The sequence below is a fragment of the Mustela nivalis genome, assembly GCF_964662115.1.
Source record: "Mustela nivalis genome assembly, chromosome: 4".
Lineage (NCBI taxonomy): Eukaryota > Metazoa > Chordata > Mammalia > Carnivora > Mustelidae > Mustela > Mustela nivalis.
Genome location: NC_139023.1, coordinates 149,463,251 through 149,484,755, shown reverse-complemented (window position 1 = coordinate 149,484,755; position 21,505 = coordinate 149,463,251). Strand labels below are relative to the sequence as shown.

Here is a 21,505-nt window from a genome sequence, read left to right as displayed (position 1 = left end):
CCTTCATAATGTTCATAATTTAAGTAGCCAAAGTTTGTTTTGTAGTGCTTGTCTCTTTGTTTCTAGTCCATCCAATATGATTAGACTTAGGGTTAGATGAGAGACTTTTTTCAAGTCATACTTAAATGTTTCTGGATTTCTCCCTCCCTTTCCTTTCCTTTCCTTTTTTTAATTCCTCCTTCCTTCCTTTCTTCCTTCCTTCCTTCTTCCCTGCCTGCCTTCCTGCATTTGAATAAAAGTTTACTAATTCACTGAAGTTACATTGAAACACAGTCTGTTTTTTAAGTGTCCTGTGTATGTTGGAAAAGACTGTATTCACTGTTGAATGAAAATTTTTCTATATGTATTTACTCATTTGAGTTTATTGTGTTATTCTGGTCTTTCATATTTGTTTAGCTTCCAGTTTCTGAAAGGATGTGTTTGTTGATCAGTTTCTCCATGTACTTTCACCGGTTTTTGCTTCTTCTATTTTTAAGCTCTGTAGTCAGAGGTGTATATGTTCGTGATCATTATGTTTTACCGGGTTGCATATTTTTTTTCCTATCAAAATTGCATTAAAAGCCGAAAGACTTTCTCCCCACTCCATATTTGCCTAGTATTCTTTTCCATCCCTTTCTTTTCATTCCTTCTGTATCCTTTTCTAGTGAAATCCTTGTAGACAGTATAGTAAGGGATTTCTTTTCTTTCTTTCTTTCTTTTTTTTTTTTAAGATTTATTTATTTTAGAGAGACCCTCATGCAAGTGGGAAAAGAAAGCAGACTCCCCACTGAGTGCAGAGCCTGAGGCAAGACTCAGTCCCAGGGCCCCCAAGATCATGACCTGAGCCAAAACCAAGAGTCAGACATTCAACCACCTGAGCCACTGAGGCGCCTTGATTCTTTTTTCTTTTTTAACCACAAGGGCCTTTTGATTATTAAAACTATTTGTTTGTTTTTAAGATTTTATTTATTTATTTTAGAGAAAGAGAGCACAAGCATGAGCAGGGGGAGGGACATAGGGAGAAACAAACTCCCATGGAAGCAGATAGCCCAAAGCCGGGCTCCATCCCAGGACCCTGGGAGAATGACCTGAACCAAAGGCGGATGCTCTGCCAACTGAGCGCCCCCAGGTGCCCCAATGAAACTACTTATGTTTCCTGTAATTACTGTTGTATCGAGGGCTTATTTTTGCAATCTTATTTCATGGTATTTTTAGTTTATTCTTTTCTCTGTCCTTTCTTCCCTTCTTTTAGATGGCTAAATTTCTTTCGGTAAGTTTGAACACATGTATTTGATTATTATTCTTCTGGGTTTTTCCTTAATTTATTTTTCCTTTGAGTATCCTGAGCCTATCAATATCTTTTTCTTTCCCTCCAGAGCCACGTCTTCCTCTTTTCTCTGCCATCTTTTTCTTCTTCCTCCCCACCCCACCACCCTCCCACCGTGTTCATACTGTCTGGAATTTTAATTCTGGGTTATTTAGAATGCACGTAGAGTACTGAATATATTATTATAGACAACAGTGAACCTTACTGAGTTTTGAGTTTTTTTCCCCCAACCTTACGTCCTGTACATCTCATAGTCCTTCTAGATTTACTTTCCTTCTTCCAGGAATACTTGAGGAATGTTCACCAAGAGAGTCCTAAAATGGTAACCCTTGTGAGGTCTTAAAGTTTGAGAACATCTTTAGTATTTCCTCACATGTAAATGATAGCTTGGATAGATATAAAATTCAAGGAAAAGAACTTTGGAACTATAAAGTTTTGAAGGTATTTCTTCTTTTTCCACTTGTACCCTTGTTGCAGTTAAGAACTGCAAAGCCCTGGGACACCTGGATGGCTCCCTCATTTAAGCAACCAATTCTTGATTCTGGCTTCTGCCATTTCAGGGGTCCAGGATTGAGCCCTGCGTTGAGCTCTGAGCTCAGCAGGGAGTCTGAGGATTCTCTCTCTCCCTCTGCCCCTCCCCCTGCTTGCTCCCTCTCTCTCAAAAAATAATGTAAATCTTTCAAAAAAACTGCGAAGACCTTTAGATTTGTGTTCCTTTATACGATCTGCTTTTAGAATTTTCACTTTGTCTTCAGTATTCTTAATTTTTGCTATGATGTATCTTAAATGTGTATTTTTTTTCTATCAGTATAATACTTTGAGAAATCTTGCAGTTTCCTTTAACACAGAAAGAATCTTAATCATTGTTAAAATTATTTATTCCTTTTTTTTTTTTTCAAGATTTTCTGTATTTACTTAATATATATAGAGAGATCACAAGTAGGCAGAGAGGCAGGCAGAAAGAGAGGAGGAAGCAGGCTCCCTGCTCAGTGGGGCTCGATCCCAGGACCTGAGATCATGACCTGAGCCGAAAGTAGAAGCTTAACCCACTGAGCCACCCAGGTGCCCCTATTTATTCCTTCTGGTTAATTTTTTTTTCCCTCCTTATGAAACTTCTAGGTATTGACACTGTGTTTTCCACCTTGCCCCCCACCCAACCCCCCCATCTCCTTCTTAAAGCCTCCTGAAAGGACTCCTCAACTTGATCTTCCAGCTCATGAATTCATTCTTTGGCTCTGTACATACTGCTCTTTAACCTATGTGTTGAGTTCTTTGTGTCAATGATTATACTTTTAGACATAGTATTTTCAAATATTTTTCTTTATACTTAATCATTTTTATTTTACTAATTTTTATTTGTGTATGGACTTTTTTTTTTTTTAAAGATTTTATTTATTTATTCGACAGAGAGAAATCACAAGTAGGCAGAGAAGCAGGCAGAGAGAGAGAGGAGGAAGCAGGCTCCCTGCCGAGCAGAGAGCCCGATGCGGGACTCGATCCCAGGACCCCGAGATCATGACCTGAGCCGAAGGCAGCGGCCTAACCACTGAGCCACCCAGGCGCCCTGTGTATGGACTTTTTTAATGCATATTCTACTGTCCCATCTGGTTTATTAATTCTCCATGTGGGGTCAGTTTTCAGCTTAATTGTATTTAGTAGGTGTTGCTTTCCTTAGTGGTCTTGTTTTATTTCCCTGTCAGCTCTTACTACCTGGACTTCAAGGAAATCTTTTGTACCTCTGCTATAGGCACTGCTTTTTTCCCCCAGAATTTGCCTTCCTTACTTGTTACCACTGAGCCTTGTTATTACTTAGCCTCATAGTATGAGGGAGCAAGGAAGGGCTGGTAGGGCTGCCTATCCCTTTTTTAAACACTTACCCCACTGTTCTGGTATTTTCTGCCTCACAGTGTGTTGGAACCCGCCACAGTCTGCCAGTGGTAGTATGGAGGAGAGAGAAAAGGACAAAGAGTTCCTTGCCAGCCTGTATTTTTCCTGCAGTGCCCAGCCCTGTTTGGCTCTTGCTTGCCATTTTGTCCCCATTCCAGCACCCATGGTTTCCCCAGGAATTCATGATGGTGATTTATTTTCTCAAAATTGTCAGATGCCCTTATTTCTTTGCTTTCTCTCAACTTAGATTCTACAAGAAAGCCAGCAGCTTGTGTTGACTCTGTCTTGTTGAGAACTCTAGTGGAATTTTTGTTTTGTTTTAAAATATTATTCCTTATATTTCTGATTAGAAGATTAATTTGTATTTATTGTAGTAGTTATGGAAAGTAACAGAAATCTCAGAGAAAGCAATAAAAATTGTGATAATCCTACCATCAAGAGAGAACTCTTTGCAGCCTGGTTTTCTGCTTTTTTCCATTAACTATGTAATGAGCACTCCTCAGTTCATTAGTATTCCATACATGTTTGATATTTGCCTAGTATTCCATCATACGGATATGCAAGAAGGTATCTGTTTTCTCACAGTTAGACATTTAAGTTATTTTAAGTTAAAAAAAATTTTTTTTCCTGACAAATACCTACTCCAAATAGATGTGCATTCTGCCCAAAAAGAAGGCATAAGACACAGTTTAAAGACGGTAACTAATAGAACAAAACAGATGGTGGCTGTGGGTAGATCCCATAAATGTGTTAGCAGTAACTAGTGCGCACTTTTGGTTAATATTAGAGCCCAAGCCTTCCTGGCCTTAGGAGTCAAATTAATGGATTTGCTTGTGGGTTGTGAACTTATATTTGCACACCAACTTTTCCATTATGATGGTTTGAAAAAGCAATGTGGTACACATTATTTCAATAGCTTCCTATCTATGCTGCCTCACTTCAGGAGTAGGACTTGAGTTTAGATGTGAAAATCACCAGCATAATAGAACAAAACTACATATACCTGAACATGAGGAGCTACAGGATTTGGGGTTCGTTTTAGAAACTAATCTAGAACAGGACTTGGATTTCCATTTAAGGCTGAGATTTGAAATACTAGAAATTGTATTGTGTGGTAGACATTTTGTTGTTGTTACTATTGATAATAGGTTTCGGTTTGGTTTTTTTATTGTTTTTCTTTTTTTCCCCATCCTTCTTCTGACTGTTAAAAGAGACCCAGAAAGTTTTCTGTCCCACTGCTTCAGCCCTCCTGGCCTTGAAGACTCCCCCACACTCTTGGGACTGGCAACAAACCTAGGAGACCAAGCTCTTCCAGTCACCACACTGTTCCCATTTGACCTTTGGCCTTGAAGGCAAGACAAGTAGTTCTGTCCTTTGCAAGGTGGGTGGTAGCTGTGAGGGACAATGAGAAGAGAGATGGCTTGAAAGCAAGGGCTGTGAATGGGAACTTATGCCTTAGGGCAGTGGTTCTTAACATTTTGTGGGTCAGGGACCCAAAAGCCTGGTGGTCAAAATCTGGCAAAAAATGATTAAAATAGGGTCACCTGGGGGGCTGTTAGTTAAGCCTCTGACCCTTGGTTTCAACTTAGGTCATGATCCTCAGGATCATGGAATTGGGTCCTACTTCAGGCTCCACACTCAATGCTGAGTCTGCTTAAGATTCATTCTCCCTTTGCTTCTCCCCCTGCTCACATGCTTTCGCTCTAAACTAAATAAAATTTTTAAAAAAGAACAAAGAATGACTATAATGACTTACAATGATTATGACTTATAATGATTATAATGACTATAATATACCATATATATATATATATATATATATATATGCCACCTACACAATGTTTTGCATTTATTTGGCATCTGTACATTTATAGAGCCCTCAGAAGCCCATTGTTATGTATCAGGCTGTTATGTATCAAACTGAGAATCTCTTTTACATTAGAACTTGGAAGTAATTTTTTTAAGAAATAAAATTAATTTAAAAAATTAATTGGTGGGGTTGGGGTATGGGTGGCTCAGTGGGTTAAGTGTCTGCCTTCAACTCAGATCATGACCTCACATCAGCCTCACATCATGACCTCACATCAGCCTCCCTGCTCAGCGGGAAGCCTGCTTTTCCCTGTCCCTCTGCTTGTGTTCCCTCTCTCGCTCTCTCTCTCTGTCAAATAAATAAATAAAATCCTTTTTAAAAATTAATTAATTAATTAACTGGTGGGGCAGCTGGGTGTCTCAGTCAGTTAAGCATCTGCCTTCAGCTCAGGTCATGGCATTGAGCCCCACGTTGGGCTCCCTGCTCAGAGGGGAGTCTGTTTCTCCCTCGCCTTCTGCCTCCCCACCTTGTGCTCTCTCTCAAATAAATAAATAAAATCTTTAAAAAAATTAATTGGTAATTTCTACTCAGTCAATTCCCTTAAGCCTATGGTGTTCACAATGGGAATTTCTTCTTGTTGTCAGCGCTGGAAAAGGTTGGTAGCTGGCCTATGAAAGTCTCCTCTGAGGCACACACTTCCAGCATTCACTCTGCCTCTCCTTCCTCATCCTTCTCCCTTGGGAGTTCAGGATGAACTGTTGATTTGTTTTCCTGAGGTCTTAAAGACTTTGGCAGTAATAAATATATATTCTTCTCTTAATCTAAAGAAATTATCTTAAATTTGGACTCCTTGAATCAGGTTTCTAGAGCTAAGGCAGTTTCTTGGGTAGGCTTTTTGTTTGTTTGTTTTGCTCTGTTTTGTTTTTTATATTCTATCTCTTCCCTCTGAATTCCCCAAGTGTTTTGTTGTTATTTATGCAGAGCTTTGATCTGGATCCTCTATGGTTTGGTTTTGGGTTTTTTAATGTATTTTGTTTTGTTGTAATAAATATGTGACTTGTTCCAATCTTCATGTGGATGTATATGTTCAGCATTTTCAGCCATTCCTTAGTCTTCTGATGTAAAATTAATTTCCTTCTAGATATCCCTGGGAGATATCTGTAGGCCCTGCTTCTCCCTCCAGGCCTGGCCTTCCAGGGCTCTCACAATCAGGTTTAGTCCTTGCAGTTTCTGGGAGTGTTTGTCTTTCTCCAGTATGGAACTGTGGAATTAAAGCCACATGGTCAGCCTTAAGAACAAGGCAGAGCTGGGGATGTAGTGTCAAAACAAAGACATTTTCCTGCTTCCACAGAACCCTGACTTTAACACAGCTGGTTGAAGCTTCCTTTGCACCGCTGGTCAGAAGTTACAGGCGGGTTTCCCTACCCCATGTTGTTCAACAGCCAACTCTGTTTCCTTCTCTCAGAAATAATGTATGCTACTGACTTATTTGTTCAATCACTCCTTCCATCACTTAGTCCATGGCAGCTCTTAAAACGCTACTTTGGTCAGTGGAATATGCTAGGCTGGAAGGGGAACAAAGATGCGTAGGTTTTACATTTATAGATGTTACACTAGGGGAATATGATGACCTGCAAGACTTTTTTTCTTCAGGGTGCAGGTAGTGAATCCTGTCAGATTAGGAATCCACTGGGAAGAGCCATGGAATTCTCCCCATTCCTGGGGAGTTAGTGAGACGTCATAGGAGACCGGGTTTTGATTTGGTCTAAGAAAGCTGGAGATGATGTCCTTCACGATCTCAAGTTTATGTCTTCCTTTCTGTCATCAAAGAAGTGTAGGTCGTTGGGTTATTCACTCATTCCTCCTTTTCTGCCTTTAAGTAAACTTGAAGAGTTTTAATATGGGAAAGGGCTTTCAGTGGACTGTCTCCTTGCTTCACCACCAGATTCTTTCTTACCCATGATGAGATTTCTCCTGTCGTCTTGCTCAGCTCAGTCTTGTGCACCTGGCTTTCTCCCTCTTTTACCTCCTAGATCTGTTTCACTTCTGTAGCCCAACAGCAATCAGCCTCCAGCCAAATTTACTCTTTTCCATTTTCCCCAGCATCTCACAGCTGCATTTGACACTGTTCATCATTCACTTGCTAAAATTCTTTTTCATCTAAGCTTTTGAGGCATTCTTGCTGTTTTCTTACTCTGCTTGATCTTTTGTCATATTATAGAGTATAAGCACCAAAAAGCTGTCTTTCCCGAACCGCCAATTTTTACAGGCAGGGAAGCTCTGCACTGCATTATGTGCTTGTTATTTACTTGCTTCTATCCCCATTTACCTTAAGGGGTCCCACAGCCATGGTCCTAGACACACTCTACTTTCCTCACTCCAACAAACTGGCATTTTTGTTAAATACTTTGATAAAGGTACCTAGCAAATCTCCATATCTGTCATGTACCTTTATTTTATCTTTTATTCTCACAATCCATTTTGTTTTCCCCCAAATGTTTGCAACAGTCCAACACTGGACTTATTATTGCCTCCTTATTCTTTTATTTATTTATTTATTTATTTATTTATTTTAAAGATTTTATTTATTTATTTGACAGAAAGAGATCACAAGTAGGCAGAGAGGCAGACAGAGGGAGAGGAGAAAGCAGGCTCCCTGCTGAGCAAAGAGCCCGATGTGGGGCTTGATCCCAGGACCCTGGGATCATGACCTGAGCCGAAGGCAGAGGCTTTAACCCACTGAGCCACCCAGGTGCCCCGCCTCCTTATTCTTTTAAATCGTTGTGTCCAGATTTCCCTTTGTCTGCATTTCTGACAAGGTTTCACTTTGTCCATTGTCCAGTATATCTGGTCCATTCCCACCTGTCTATTAACAGTTTTCTGTGATGTTGCTGGATCTGCCCCTTCTGTCTCCTCAAGTTCTATAAAATTGTAGTTTTTCCCCCTTTATGTCCAGGCTGCTATAGAGGACTTCTGAGTACTGTCTCTCTTTTTGGTCTTACCCCCTCCTCAGCTGTCACTTATAATTATTGTTGCCAGAATGTCACTCTCCTGCTTCAGACTGTTGATTTCTTCCTACCAACTCTGTCAGTTTTCATGATTCTGACCTTTTTGGTTCTTTACTAGTTACACTTTCCCTCATTTTTACTAATCTCTTTCTCAGCCCCAAAGTAAACTTTCTATTCCAGCCAAATAAATTCACTTGACACCTACAGGTTATCTTTCTCTGCCTTCTGCCCAGCCGGTCTCCAGCCCTCCTGCCCAAGTCGACTTGCTGATTCTCACCTTGCTGACTTCTAGTGAACTATTTCACATTATAGAATGCTCTCACATTTCTTACCAGACCGTGTTTTTTGTGCATTCATTTATTCAGCAAATATTTGTTTACTATTTTTTTGTGTGCCAAGCATTTTGCTAGGAATTAGGGATGCCAAATCCTTGCCCTCAGAGAGCTCCATAGGCCTGTTGGGGACACAGACAAGTAAATAGGCAGTTACGATGCAGTTTGAGAAAGTAGAGATGCTGGTAGAGAAAGTCTTAGAGGCCCCAGGGGCATATGTAGAAGGGACATCTTGCTGTGGGAAAGAAGGGGTGTCATACAGACATTCCAAAGGCTGTCTTAAATTGAGACTTAAGTTCCTTAGCCAAAGAAAGAAAGAAAACCGAAAGCAAAACTTTATGTGCCAGAAAACCTTGTATAAGTGGTCCCACCTGGCCTGGTGGGGCCCTCTACTATGCATTCCTCTTGGCCTTCATGGACCCAGTGTAAATTCTTGAAATTCGCATTAGGTTTTCTATGGCTTTTTGAATAATCCTCTTTAAAAAAGGGGGGGGTAAAAAAAATATTTATTCATTTGAGAGAGAGAACTGGCAAGGGGGTTCAGAGGGAAGAGAGAGAACCAAGCAGACGCCATGCTGAGTGTGGAACTTGACATAGGGTTCAGTCACATGACCCTGAGGCTGGACCTGAGCCAAAGCCAAGAGTCAGACGCTCAACCAACTGCTCTACCTAGGCGCCCCCCAAATCCTCTTTTTTGACGATACATTTTTTTTTTCTTCAACTGGATTATAAACTTCTTTCAAGGACCTAGAGCCTGAGTCTCCTTTTTCTCATACTCTGTGCAAAGTGTCCAATGTAAATTCACCAGCAGAGAACACAGTGACCACAGCCTTCTTGGGCCTAGGGTTTTTCAAAATTTTATTCTGCAAGCTTGATTGTGACTGTCAATTTAGTAAGGTATTTTTATTTGAATCTTGGACACAGTGGAATTTTCTGTTGTGTATGTTGGAACAAAATGTTCCCACTCGTAGCACTCAGTGAGTTGCCATTGACACCAATAATATGTACATTTGCCCTTTGGTAGTGAAATGGAGATGTTGGCAGTGTCAGCTTGGTTTTGAGAGTGTCACTAAAAAGCTTTTAAAGCTGATTCTTTACAGTAGCCTTGGGAATCAACAACAAGGGTCTCCCAAGTATAGGGCTAAAATAACAAACACGTAGTCTGACCTGATCATGAACTAGTTCTCATAATTTCCAACTCCATAGTATTCATATTGTAGTACTGCTTTTGGCTTTTACTATGGGCATTTAATTTTCAAAGGAAGGCAGCATTGATGGCTGAGGTTCAGAGGTAATGTTTTCAGGGGCACATTTGTTCTCCATTATGTTTTCATTTCAGCCCCATATGACAACCCAATCAAATGTGTGAGAAAGTGTTCACAGGCACACAAAGATTGTATATACTATTTAGGGGCTTCCTAGACCCTCTGAATTCACCATCAGCCCTGTGGATCATTGTTGGCTTGTTCTAATAAGGTTCTTACAAAATTATTGTCTTTTCTAAATAGGCCGTCTAACAAAGTTTGATCCCTTTTGTCACTATTCCGGTTCCTTCTGTTTGACATATGCACATTTCTCCAGGCTCACTGCACATCTATTATAAGCCATCGTCCTGTACTTCTTCCTTCTCTGGAAACAGTGAATGTATATGTGTTTTTTAGAGAACTGCAGATAGATCAGTTCTGCCCAAGCAGAGGAAAAGCTCTTGTATGCCTTAGTGTAATACATCCATGCAAGTAGGAATTAGAATCTATTCCGTATAGCTGTCACAACCATACTTTTCAGCCTTCGTGTTAAAGAAATGTTTCTCAGGTTATAAAGCAGCTTATATAACTATAATCCTATTATTTAAAAATAATGAGCCCTTATATCCGTGTTTATATAAAGTGCTAAAAGAGTGTACATCAAAAGGCACGTATGTTCAGGTAACATTGCAGGTGATGGGTCTTTGCTGTGCTACCGTTTGGAGTTTTCTTTATTTGAAAATCTGGGTGGAACAGAGAAAGGAGGTATGAGGCTTCTTACTAAACTGGGTTTCTGGCTTTTTTCTTCTTACATTCCAGTGAGTATGTGAAATGACAATGAGGAGAAGATGGGTTACAAAATAACTCCAGCATCTCAGTCCATGGGTCTGCATTTTTGTTTCAGTTTGAATCCTGATTTCCTTAGAAAAGATAGTTAGTGTTTTGTTTTTTTTTTTAAGTGCTCTGGAGACAATAAAAATTAAATTCAAATTGTGCCAAGTAAAAATAAAAATATGACATCCTAAGTATCCCATAATAGTGCCCCGTGGGACTTCACAGTTTACAAGAAGACTGTGTATATTAGTTCTTGAGACTCTCAGAAATCCGGGAAGGAAGATGGGTTAACAAATATGCCCATGTGTGATCTCTATGCCTAGCTCAGAGCCGTAGCTGAGGTCCCATGGCTTTACAAGGGAATGGGAGTGAGTCTTTATATTTCTGGTTCCTAATTCAGCATTCTTCCTGGCTCCTTTGCCATGGAGACTTGGGAAAATCGCCTTGGCTCTCTGAGTCCCAGCTTGCATTGTCATAATGTAAACTTATTTCGTGTGTTTATTTCAAGTTTTTACACGTGTTTTCATTTTGCAGAGTTGTGTTGAGAATCAGATTATACGGTGCAGTGGTTCTCAAAGCACAATCCCTAGACTAGCACCAGGAGCATCTCTTGGGAGCTTATTAGAAATGCAAATTTGTAGGCCCACCTCAAACCTGAGTCAGAAACTCTGGGTTTGGCACCCAGCAATCCCTGTTTCGGGAGACCCTCCAGGTGATTCTAATACACAGTCAAGTTGGAGACCCACCACTGACAATGTGTGAGATAGCATTTTGAAAAGAACAAAGCGTTCTAGAAATTTCAAATGGAAAGCTCTTTTTTTTTCCTTTTTTAAGATTTAATTTATTGAAGAGAGAGTGAGAGAGAGCATGAGAGCAGGGCGAGGGGCAGATGGAGAAGCAGACTTCCCGCTGAGGAGGGCTCTATCGCTGAGGAGGGCTCTATCCTGGGACTCTGGAATCATGACCTGAGCAGAAGGCAGACGTTTAACTGACTGAGCCACCCAGGTGCCCTGCTCTTTTTTTTTTTTTTTTTTTTTTTTAGTTAGTTAGTTGAGGTAAATTTATATGTGGTGAAACCCAAAGATCTTAAACATAAGTTCTGTGAATTTTCACATTATGTGATCATCACACCAGTCGAGACATGGAGCTCTTTTGTCCTTCTGTAAAGTTCCCTTGTCCCTCCGTGGTCTGTCCTCATCCCCACTGAGCAACTGCTATTCACTGAACAGACTTCATTAGAGGAAGTAAGAGGACATGACGATGATTTGATCACAGAGCAATGACTATATTCTCTTTTCCCTTTACTACTTATACTTGCCATTTCTTTTTGAATTACTAAGCAGAGTTCTCTCTGGTGTTTCAGCCCATGGACCAAGCTTCTCTCAAAAACAGCGACGTTCTCATTCTGACAGGCCTGACCCAGATCCCCACCGCGAACCCGGATGGCATGGTGGGAGAGTTCTGCAGCAATCTGGGTACGTGGCTGGCTCGCACTGTGAATGGGATGAGGTGTTCTAGGTTTACTTTTTGGATACCTTGCTTCGGTAGTATGTGGTCCTTCCCTTCACAGTCACACCCACTGATGCCCCTCCAACCCCATTCAAAGCTTTTTTCCCCATCTGCTTCACCCGTCTTGCCTATCCTTCAAAGCTTGCTGTTGTCAGCAGAAGCAATTCTTAAGCAACACAAATCTGAAGAATGTCAGAATGACTGTCCTAAGAGTCAGTTCAAGTGCTTTATGCAACACATACTCAACGTTCTCCCACTTGACTTACGTTGGAAAATTCTTATTTATTCTTCTTGCTTTGTGGTGGGATTTGGGGGCAGGACTGGCATTTATACAAGGTAGCAGCTGTCAAAAAAGGGAAGAATTGCATCTTTGCTTTGCAAATAATAGCATGGAAAAGACTGTAAATGCTTTGCATTCATAACAGCGAGACACTGAACAGATTATTTTTTTCTTTGAGAGAAGACTGAATTTGGGGGAGAGCCCTGGGGGGGGTATTTGCTACCTAGAAGAAATATTTGTGTCTTTGGATATAATTGTTAGTAAAATCTAAAAATCCTGCCTTTCTTTATAGAAAAGTATGGGTTGCTTACTGTCTTAGCTTGGGCTGCTGTAACAAAACACCATAGACTGGGTGCCTTGAACAATATTTATTTCTCATAGTTCTGGAGGCTGGAAGTCTTGAGATCAGGTTGCCAGCATGTTCAGGCTCTGGTGAGGGCCGTCCTCCTGGCTTGTAGATGCCTACAAGAACTAAGTTGGCAGAGGGAAGCAACTCTCATGTCGCTTCCTGTTCTTGTAAGGGAACCAGTCCCATCTTTAGAAGCTGTCCCCTCATGGCCTCATCTAAACCCAGTTACCTCCCAAAGCACCCACCCCCCAGTACCATCACATTGGGAGTTACGGCTTCACTATATGAATTTTAGGGGGACACAGACCTTCAGTCTATGACAGTTACCAAAGGGGTTACTGAGCTCAGACCGACCACCCCTAGCAACTGTAAGTGCTGTCACCTCTGCTCTGGGGAAAAGAAATGGTCATCATCTTACATTTACGTGAAAGGCAGTATCCTTTGACATTTCACTTGCCCATGCCAATCATCATAGTTTGTTGTTTGCTGATAGTAAACCAGACATAGTTTATTCTTCCTTGAAAAAATTATTGGACTTGTCTCAAATAGCATCTTTGATCTGTATGTTTGTTTATAATCTGGAATCATAGACTCAAAGAACTTTAGATCTGAAAGGAACCTTAAGCTAATCTACTGTTTTTCAAAGCCCACACTAACTACTTGCCTCAAGATCAGTGAGGCCACTTATTAAAGATTCAATTTGGAGGCCCTGCCACAGATCTAGTAATTCTAGATTCTAGATCAGATTCTCTTAGGAGAGGAAAGACCCAGAAGAAAAGCTGCATTTTCAACATGTTCCCTGGCAATATTCATGTACACTAAAGCTTAAAGACCCCTGATCTAGTTCAGTCCTCTCATAACCAGTCAGAAAACAGGCCCCACCAGGTATCAGTGGCTTACGTGAGATCCTATAGCTTATGACAAAGGTGGGAGTAGAGCCAGGCCTCTGGAGCCCTGACCACTTTCTCTCTCCACGCTACCATACTGTCATAATGGCAAGTCAACCAGTGCTCAGGGTACAGTGTTTGGGAGAGTGTGTGTGTCAAACATGGGAACGGAGGAGGATCCAATATACCAGAGGCTTCAATATCTGTACCCAAAAGTTATGTGTTTCAGTTTGTTTTGGAAACCAAACAAAAAACAAAGTTAGGAGAACTTGGATTTTTTTTCTTTTTTAGCCAGGTATAACTTCTAATATGATTATTCCCATAAGTTGCAATTGCCCTATTGGCTAACTTCTTTTAAGTATTTAAAGTATGAAGGATTTTCTTACAGATAACACATTAATGAAAGAAAATGCCACTAAAATGAGTCAAACGGAAAAACTTGGCCTATTTCCTTATAGGTCATTCAGCAGTGGTCAGACAGAACAGAGACAAATCCAGCAAAGTTTTGAGCAGGACCTAAAAAGAGAAGGAGCTTGGAGGGTCTCTCCTGAAGCTTGGCTGCCATTGGTAACCTTTAAAACCCAAACCCTTCACGGCACACCCTGTTCCCAGGGACTGAGATATCCAGTAAAAACCCAACTGATGGTTAGCCTCTGTATTCTCCCACCCCCTTGCTGTTTCTCAAAAGAAGCAGATCATTATCCGTGGGAAATGAATTATATGAACAGAAATAGGAAAATGAAAGAAATCCAAATATCATCTTTAAAGTTTCCTTCTACCTTTATAAAACTATTCTTCTAATGCCCCTGTTTTCTCTCTGGCTTCAACTTTTCTAGCACTGACAGTCCGGAATGGAGGAAACGTGCTGGTGCCCTGCTACCCTTCTGGCGTGATCTATGACCTCCTGGAATGTCTGTATCAGTACATTGACTCAGCCGGCCTCTCCAATATTCCTTTCTACTTCATCTCCCCTGTGGCCAACAGTTCACTTGAGTTTTCTCAGATTTTTGCTGAATGGTATGTCTGTGTTCTCCATGACTCAGTACAAGAATAATAAGAATGAAAATGTAAAAAGTTTTTTTAATTAGAAAAAGAATAGAAATAGGTTTTTTTCCTCGCATTATTATGAGACTTTCGTTTTGTTATCTTTCTATGTCTGAGATGTGAAAATTGTATTAATGAAAGCCAAGTCTGTTATATTGCTAGGATGTAGAAGAATAGTTATCAAGAAGAGAAGGATGAAAGACAAAGATTAAACTCAGCCAGCTCTTTCAAAATCAGTGACAAAAATATTACGCATTTATCTTCTCACACGCTACCCTCTGCCTGTTACAAAGTGAAGTGAAGTGACACATTCTAGAAGCTCAAAAAAAGCCCAAGCTCATGTTGTCTGGAATTTACAACACCAGATCTTACAAGAAAGGCTGGATTTTTTTTTTTTTTCATTTCAATAGCTTGATATTTGACAAAATTAAGTTTTACTACAGTAGGAAATTATTTGATTTAGTCCTAAGGTGGGTAAATGATTGTACAGGATGAAATTAGTGAACCCTTCCTGAATTATTTAGATGCACGTCTGAATCTAACTCACCTGGCCAAAAAAAGGAGGGATGGGAAAAATACATTAACTTTTACAGTCGACCGAACAATACCTTAGAGTGGAGTTTCTAGATGGGGGTATGACACATACTCCGGTATATTTAATCCAATGTTGTGTGGGAGCCTAATAGACACAGTATTCTACTGAGTTCCTCATGAAAAAGGAATTTGTATGTCTTTCTGTCATAACTTGTTCCATGTACTGCCTCCCCCCCGCCAACCTTTTAAAGGGTTTTTTTTTCCCCTCCCCTTTTAGTTGTAGTCAGGGTCCTTTTTTCTTTCACTCTATTCAGACAAGCTTCTCTATTCCCTGTGTGTGTTATTCATGTTTGTCCTTAGGACTGTCATTTTTATTGGTACCTATGGAATTTTATCCTTTTCTCCCCCAACATAGGAAGTTAATCTTGAATAATTAGCAGTCCACCCTAAGTATCACTTGTTCAGTTAGTCAGCATATACTGAATTTTCTCATCCAGATCTTTAATTAGAAACTCCAGGGCCAGCCCTGCGAGGCCCAGGGGCTCCGCCAGGCTTCCCCTCCCCCACTGTGTGCTGTTCTTATCAAAATATCTAATGGGAGAGAAGGCAGGACCATGAGAATTAATATAGGTGGTTTTTGTGTTTCTGGGTATTTTTATTTGTTCATTTCTAATACATGTGTAAATACATTTACTATAGGAAACAATATGGGTTACAGAGGAAAAAAACTGAACCCATAAGCCCACTCCAGAAGTAATATTACTGTTGGCAGTTTGATGGATTTTTTTTTCTTTCTATATGGGGGTCATGCTGATTATTTAATTTTGGATCCTGCTTTTAAAAATTTTAATATGATATTTGAGCATTATAAAATGTTCGAGGGGCACCTGGGTGGCCCAGTGGGTTAAGCCTCTGCCTTCAGCTCAGGTCATGCTCCCGAGGTCCTGGGATCAAGCCCCACATCGGGCTCTCTGCTCAGCGGGGAGCCTGCTTCCTCCTCTCTCTCTCTCTCTCTCTCTCTCTCTCTCTCTGCCTGCCTCTCTACCTCCTTGTGATCTCTGTCAAATAAAAAATTAAAATCTTAAAAAAAAATAAAATAAAAAATAAAACGTTCAAGAACATAATTTTTACATGACTGCATTATTATATCATTTGTACCTTATTTGTATATTGTATGATTTTCTTAACTGTTGTCTTACTATTGGACAGACAGGCTTTGCCCAGTTTTTTCCTTTTAGTAATAAATCTTCAGTTAATATCATTTTTATGTATAAATGACTGCATCTTCTGCTTAAGTCAATTACTAAATGTGAAATTACTGGAACAAAGATTATAAACATGTTTTAATGTTTGTTATACAGATCTAAATGGCTTTCCAGAAAGGTTTTTGGCTTCTGTAAATTGTCCCTTTTTTTACATATTTAGAGGTGTTATACTCCTCTTACCAGTTTATCTAAACTCTGCTCTTTTGTTATATTTCTGCAGACAATTTTTCCCCATCTTTGCACTTTGGATTTTAAGGTCTTTGTTTTTTAAATAATAAAGTTGTGACTTTGGAATATTTTGAGGTTACAGAAAAGTTGCAGAGAGTGCAGAGAACTCCTATATACCTTCTACTTAGCTTCTGCTAATTTTAACATCTTATGCAGCCATTTACACATGCCAAAACTAAGAAGTGGACATTAGCATATTATTATTAGGTGAACTCCAGTCTTTATTCAGATTGTACCAGTTTTTCCACTAATGTCTGTTTTCTGTCCCAGGATCTAGTCCAGGATACCACAAGGCATTTAGGTTTCTGTTTTTGATTCATTTCTTTTTTGTTTTTGACAGAAATATTTTGGTTTTCTATATTGATGCTAACTAATGCAGCATAATATCCATTGCAATTGCAACAACCTAGGAAATCTTAATTAAAGATCTTATATTTGTCTCTCTTCCTGAGTTTAAGAGTTTTATCTTCCTGCTTAGAACTATATAATATAAAGTAACCCTCCACAAGTATTTTCCTCCAAAAAAGATATAAAGTGATTTTTTTAATCAAAATTAAAGGGAAGTATAAGAAAAATTAAATAATAAATTGTATTAATGAAGTCAGTATAAAACCCAAACCTTGAAGTCCTAAACTACCCTCTAAAAGTCATATCTGTTAGAACTGTTGAAATACTTTAATACTACTGTTTTAGTAGAATTCTCACAAATGGGCATTAACAAACATACATCACTACATATATTTTTTGTAACATTTAAAAATGCCAAACCTATAGAACACCCATGGCTCTTAAGTTATCAGTTGTTAATTTTTGCTACAGTTGCTTTTTTCAGACATTTCCATATTTTAAAGGTCAGATCTAGCCAAGAAAGAGCATAGTACCTAAAACATTCACAGTGTCTTCAGAGCTGAGATACTGCATTGCTCTCCAGCTAGAGTTACCAGTGCTGCTTAGTGGGTGTGCAAACGACAAGTTGTATGTCTGAATAAAAGTCTGTCACTTTGTCCTCAAAAGCAATCACAAGTGCAATAGCAGTCTTTGAATTGGATCCTGGAACGGGAAAAGGACATTAGTGGAAAAACTGGTAAAATCCAGACAAAATTGGAATGTAGTTGGTTGTAATGCACTAATATTAATTTTTTCATTCCCCAATTGGATCGTAGTTATGTAAGATGTTAACATGAAGGGGACACTGGGTATAGGGCACAAGGGAAGTCTGGACTGTCTTTGCAACTTTTCTGTGTAAATCTAAAACTATTGCAAAATTACAAGCTTACTTTTTAAGGCAAAAATGTATTGAAGAATTTTAACAGTTAAAAAATGCACACAAGGGGCATCTGGGTGGCTCAGTTGGTTAAAGCCTCTGCCTTCAGCTCAGGTCATGATCCCAGGGTCCTGGGATCAAGCCCCGCATCAGGCTCTGCTCAGCAGGGAGTCTGCCTCATCCTCTCTCTCTGCCTGCCTCTCTGCCTACTTGTGATCTCTATCAGTCAAGTAAATAAATAAAATCTTTTAAAAATGCACACAAGACATTTATGTTCTGAATACTCTGTAAACGCTGACTTAGTCACAGTGAGATTGGCAAGCAGGAAGATTTTAAATAACCTTTAGTATTTAGTGTTTGCACTGCTACCACTAGGTGGCAACAGATGCCCTGGGCGCCCTACCTAACAGGCTCTTTTGCTTTTCCTCTTCAAAAGGCTTTGTCACAACAAACAGACTAAGGTGTATCTCCCGGAACCACCTTTTCCTCATGCAGAGGTAAGAAAATGGCATTATTGGGTCAGAGCAAAAAAAATTATAGATAAATAGTTCGAGATAGAGATAGGAGGTCAAGAGGTTTTAAAAAATCCTGGGGCACCTGGGTGGCTCAGTCAATTAATTAAATGTCCAACTCTTAATTTCAGCTCAGGTCATGAGACCTCTCTTTGGGTTCCATGCTGGGCATGAAGCGTGCTTAAGATGCTCTCTCTCCCTCTCTCTATTCCCCTCTGTCTCCCTCTTTTTATATATATCTCAAAATAAAAATTTTAAAATCCTTAACAGAAACTCATATGGCCCTTTGTTTCCCATTTAAGACGACAGAGAAGTACTCTAACTCAAGATTCGCTACTTTCTCTTCTCATTAACACATTATAGTATCAGTATGTGTCTGCAGTTCATAACTTACCTCTGTTCTTTTGTCCGGGTGAGGAATTTGATCTAACATCTACTGTTAACCTTTTTGCATAATGACAGATTTATTTACTGTCAGTCTTCTTTCCAGTTAGTTATGTTGATCGTAGATGTGATGCTTTAATGATGAAAATAATAACATTTTAAGTTTTTGGAAAATAAAGGGTCAGAAGGAACAAACTTTCACTTATAAGCCATAGGATGTAGCATATAGTGTGACTGCAGCGAGCAGTACTGTGGTCCGTGTCTAAATGTTGCTAAGGGAGCAGATATTAGAAGGTCTCATCACAGGAAAAAAAGTTTGTAACCACACATGGTGATGGGCTTTAACTAGGCTTACTGTGGTGATTTTTTAACGATAGATCAAATGCTGTACAGCTGAAACTAATACAACATTATATGTCTATTATACCTCAGTTTCTTAAAAATGGAAAAATCATATCTTTCTCTCAGAACAGATGAGTGTTTTTATATAAGTTTATACCCAGTTTTGTTTTCATTATGTTTTTCACCAAATAATGTATCTTGGACATTTTCTGTGTGCCTCACATTGTAATTATTGCTGCCTCGTATCCCGGAGGCACATCATATGGGCATTCTGTAATACACTTAACCATTCTCTTAACTGTCTGACAAAAGAGTTATGCCCAGTTTTTTGTTATGTTTTTTAAAAGGTTGTTTAAATTGGTATAACCACTTTAGGAAACTGGCAGTTATCTGCTAAAGCTGAACACATAATGTACTCTCTGCCTCAGCAGTTTGATTCCTAATGTATAAACCAAAGAGAAATACGTAGGTGTGTCACCAAAAGATGCACAGGAGTCTTGAGAGCTCTCTTAGGCGTAGTTCAGAAATACACCCAAGTCTGGTGGATTTTGTGGCATGTTCCCACAGTCTACTGTCTTACCCAATAAGAATGAACGAACTCCCAAGACACGCAGTCATGTATACAGAGTTCACAGACACGGAGTGAAGTAAGTCAGACATAAGAGAGTAGGCACCATGTGATTTTCTTTATATATAAGTTCAAAAACACACAAAACTCATGAAGCCAGCACAGTGGTTACCCTGGAGGTAGATAGTAATTGGAAAAGGACAAAGGGGGATTTCTGAGAAAATTGCAATGAATATCCTGCTAGCTATTTTAAACTTAACAACTTGCACTATTCTTACTTATTCCTACTCCAGAGGACTTTAACGAACCAGAATCTTACATGGAAAATTCTGAAAAATTCTTTTTTCAATCCACACACTCTGTTATAGGAGCCAAGGTATCTGCAGGCTCTGCCATTACCACAGTGAAATTCAGGCTAGAAATATGTAATGTCAGAAAATTAAGTGTGGGGCGCCTGGGTGGCTCGGTGAGTAAGCCGCTGCCTTCGGCTCAGGTCATGATCTCAGGGTCCTGGGATCGAGTCCCGCATCGGGCTCTCTGCTCAGCAGGAGCCTGCTTCCTCCTCTCTCTTTCTCTGCCTGCCTCTCTGCCTACTTGTGATCTCTCTCTGTCAAATAAATAAATAAAATCTTTAAAATATATATATATATATTTAAAAAAAAAAAAAAGAAAAAAGAAAATTAAGTGTGGCAAAACATATTTTGTGGCAGACTTTCCCACTGAAAGTCTGTTTTTCTCCCCTCCTGTCAACAATTAGCCTTTCTTTGTTTTCTAAGAATGTTGCTATACATTCATACCCACATATGTCACAGATGATCTTTGTCCCGTTTACAATTATGAAAAGACCATAGTGGCGTGAACAGGGTTCCTGAAGTGCACTTGCCAACATTAGGGCGTGATGGAGTTGACTCTGGGTACTGTGACCAATGCCCGTATCCCCATGCAGTGCTGCCCTTAGTACTGATAAAAAAGAATTACAGAATTCCTCCCCTGCGGCTTCGTCGCCTGTACAGTTTAGACATTAAATAAGTGCAGAGGTAATTCTGGATGGTCAAATGTAGCAAGTCAGCTGGAAAGGTAGATCCAGTTGGCAAAAAAAAGAGAGAGAGAGATGAATTTATCTTAGTTCCTATGCATTGATCAGAAGAAAGAACTTTAGGAACTGTAGGTAATGACTAAAAAATGATTTAAGATATGTGCCAAGACCCACTGCTATTCTTAGAATCCCATTCATCTCCTTGACAGCAATGGATACAGTAGGCTTAGTCTTTTAGACATCGCTTACCCTTATTTAACTGGGACAAGGAATAATTTTGGCTATAAATCGGTTATAAAAAGAATGTCAGTTTACTCACATACAACTTGGAAAGAAGGTGGGAATTCAGCATTTGCTCCATCTTTGCTATGTATAACCTATCCAACCTTGGATGCCTGGTTAGGATCTCTGGGGTAGTGTTGCAGTGCTACCAGTAAAAGCAGTCTCTCTGAATTAAAGGTTAAATCTTTAACGTGAAGAGAATTTGGCTTCCCTTTGGGGATTGTCCCATTGCGGCCACCTGTCAGTATTGGGATGACTTCAGATGGAGTTGGGGTTGTTGACTGGGCTCCCCTCTTATGCATTGTGGCTTGCTTCAGGATTAAGTTGTGTCACAGACCATTTCTTTATCCATTAGACAATATCTCAGAGCAATACTCCCTTCGCCCTAGCTGGTATTTAGGGCCTCTGAAGTCTGGATGTTTGCCATCTGGCCTTTCATTGCCAGAATGGGGGATGTGGGGGCAGGGCCGGGGCAGAAGGAAGAGCTTCTGAGCCATGTCACAAGATGCCATCTGTGGCTGTAATGGTCTGTGGTGTTGCCTTGGGTTGGGCATGACTTTGGGAGAATAGTGCCAGGTATTGTGCTGGAAGGGAGATTTT

General features: G+C 39.8%; 1 protein-coding gene across 3 annotated transcripts in view; it reads left to right on the top strand.

Annotated features, from left to right (window-relative positions):
- INTS9 (integrator complex subunit 9) overlaps nucleotides 1-21,505 on the top strand; it is a 106,512-nt gene that overhangs the window by 73,255 nt on the left and 11,752 nt on the right. For all 3 annotated transcript variants that reach the window (XM_082726881.1, XM_082726882.1, XM_082726883.1), the window contains 3 exons: nucleotides 11,785-11,896; nucleotides 14,283-14,463; nucleotides 18,218-18,278. In XM_082726881.1, the coding sequence (XP_082583007.1) occupies nucleotides 11,785-11,896; nucleotides 14,283-14,463; nucleotides 18,218-18,278 (354 nt within the window). The remainder of the gene's footprint in view (nucleotides 1-11,784; nucleotides 11,897-14,282; nucleotides 14,464-18,217; nucleotides 18,279-21,505) is intronic.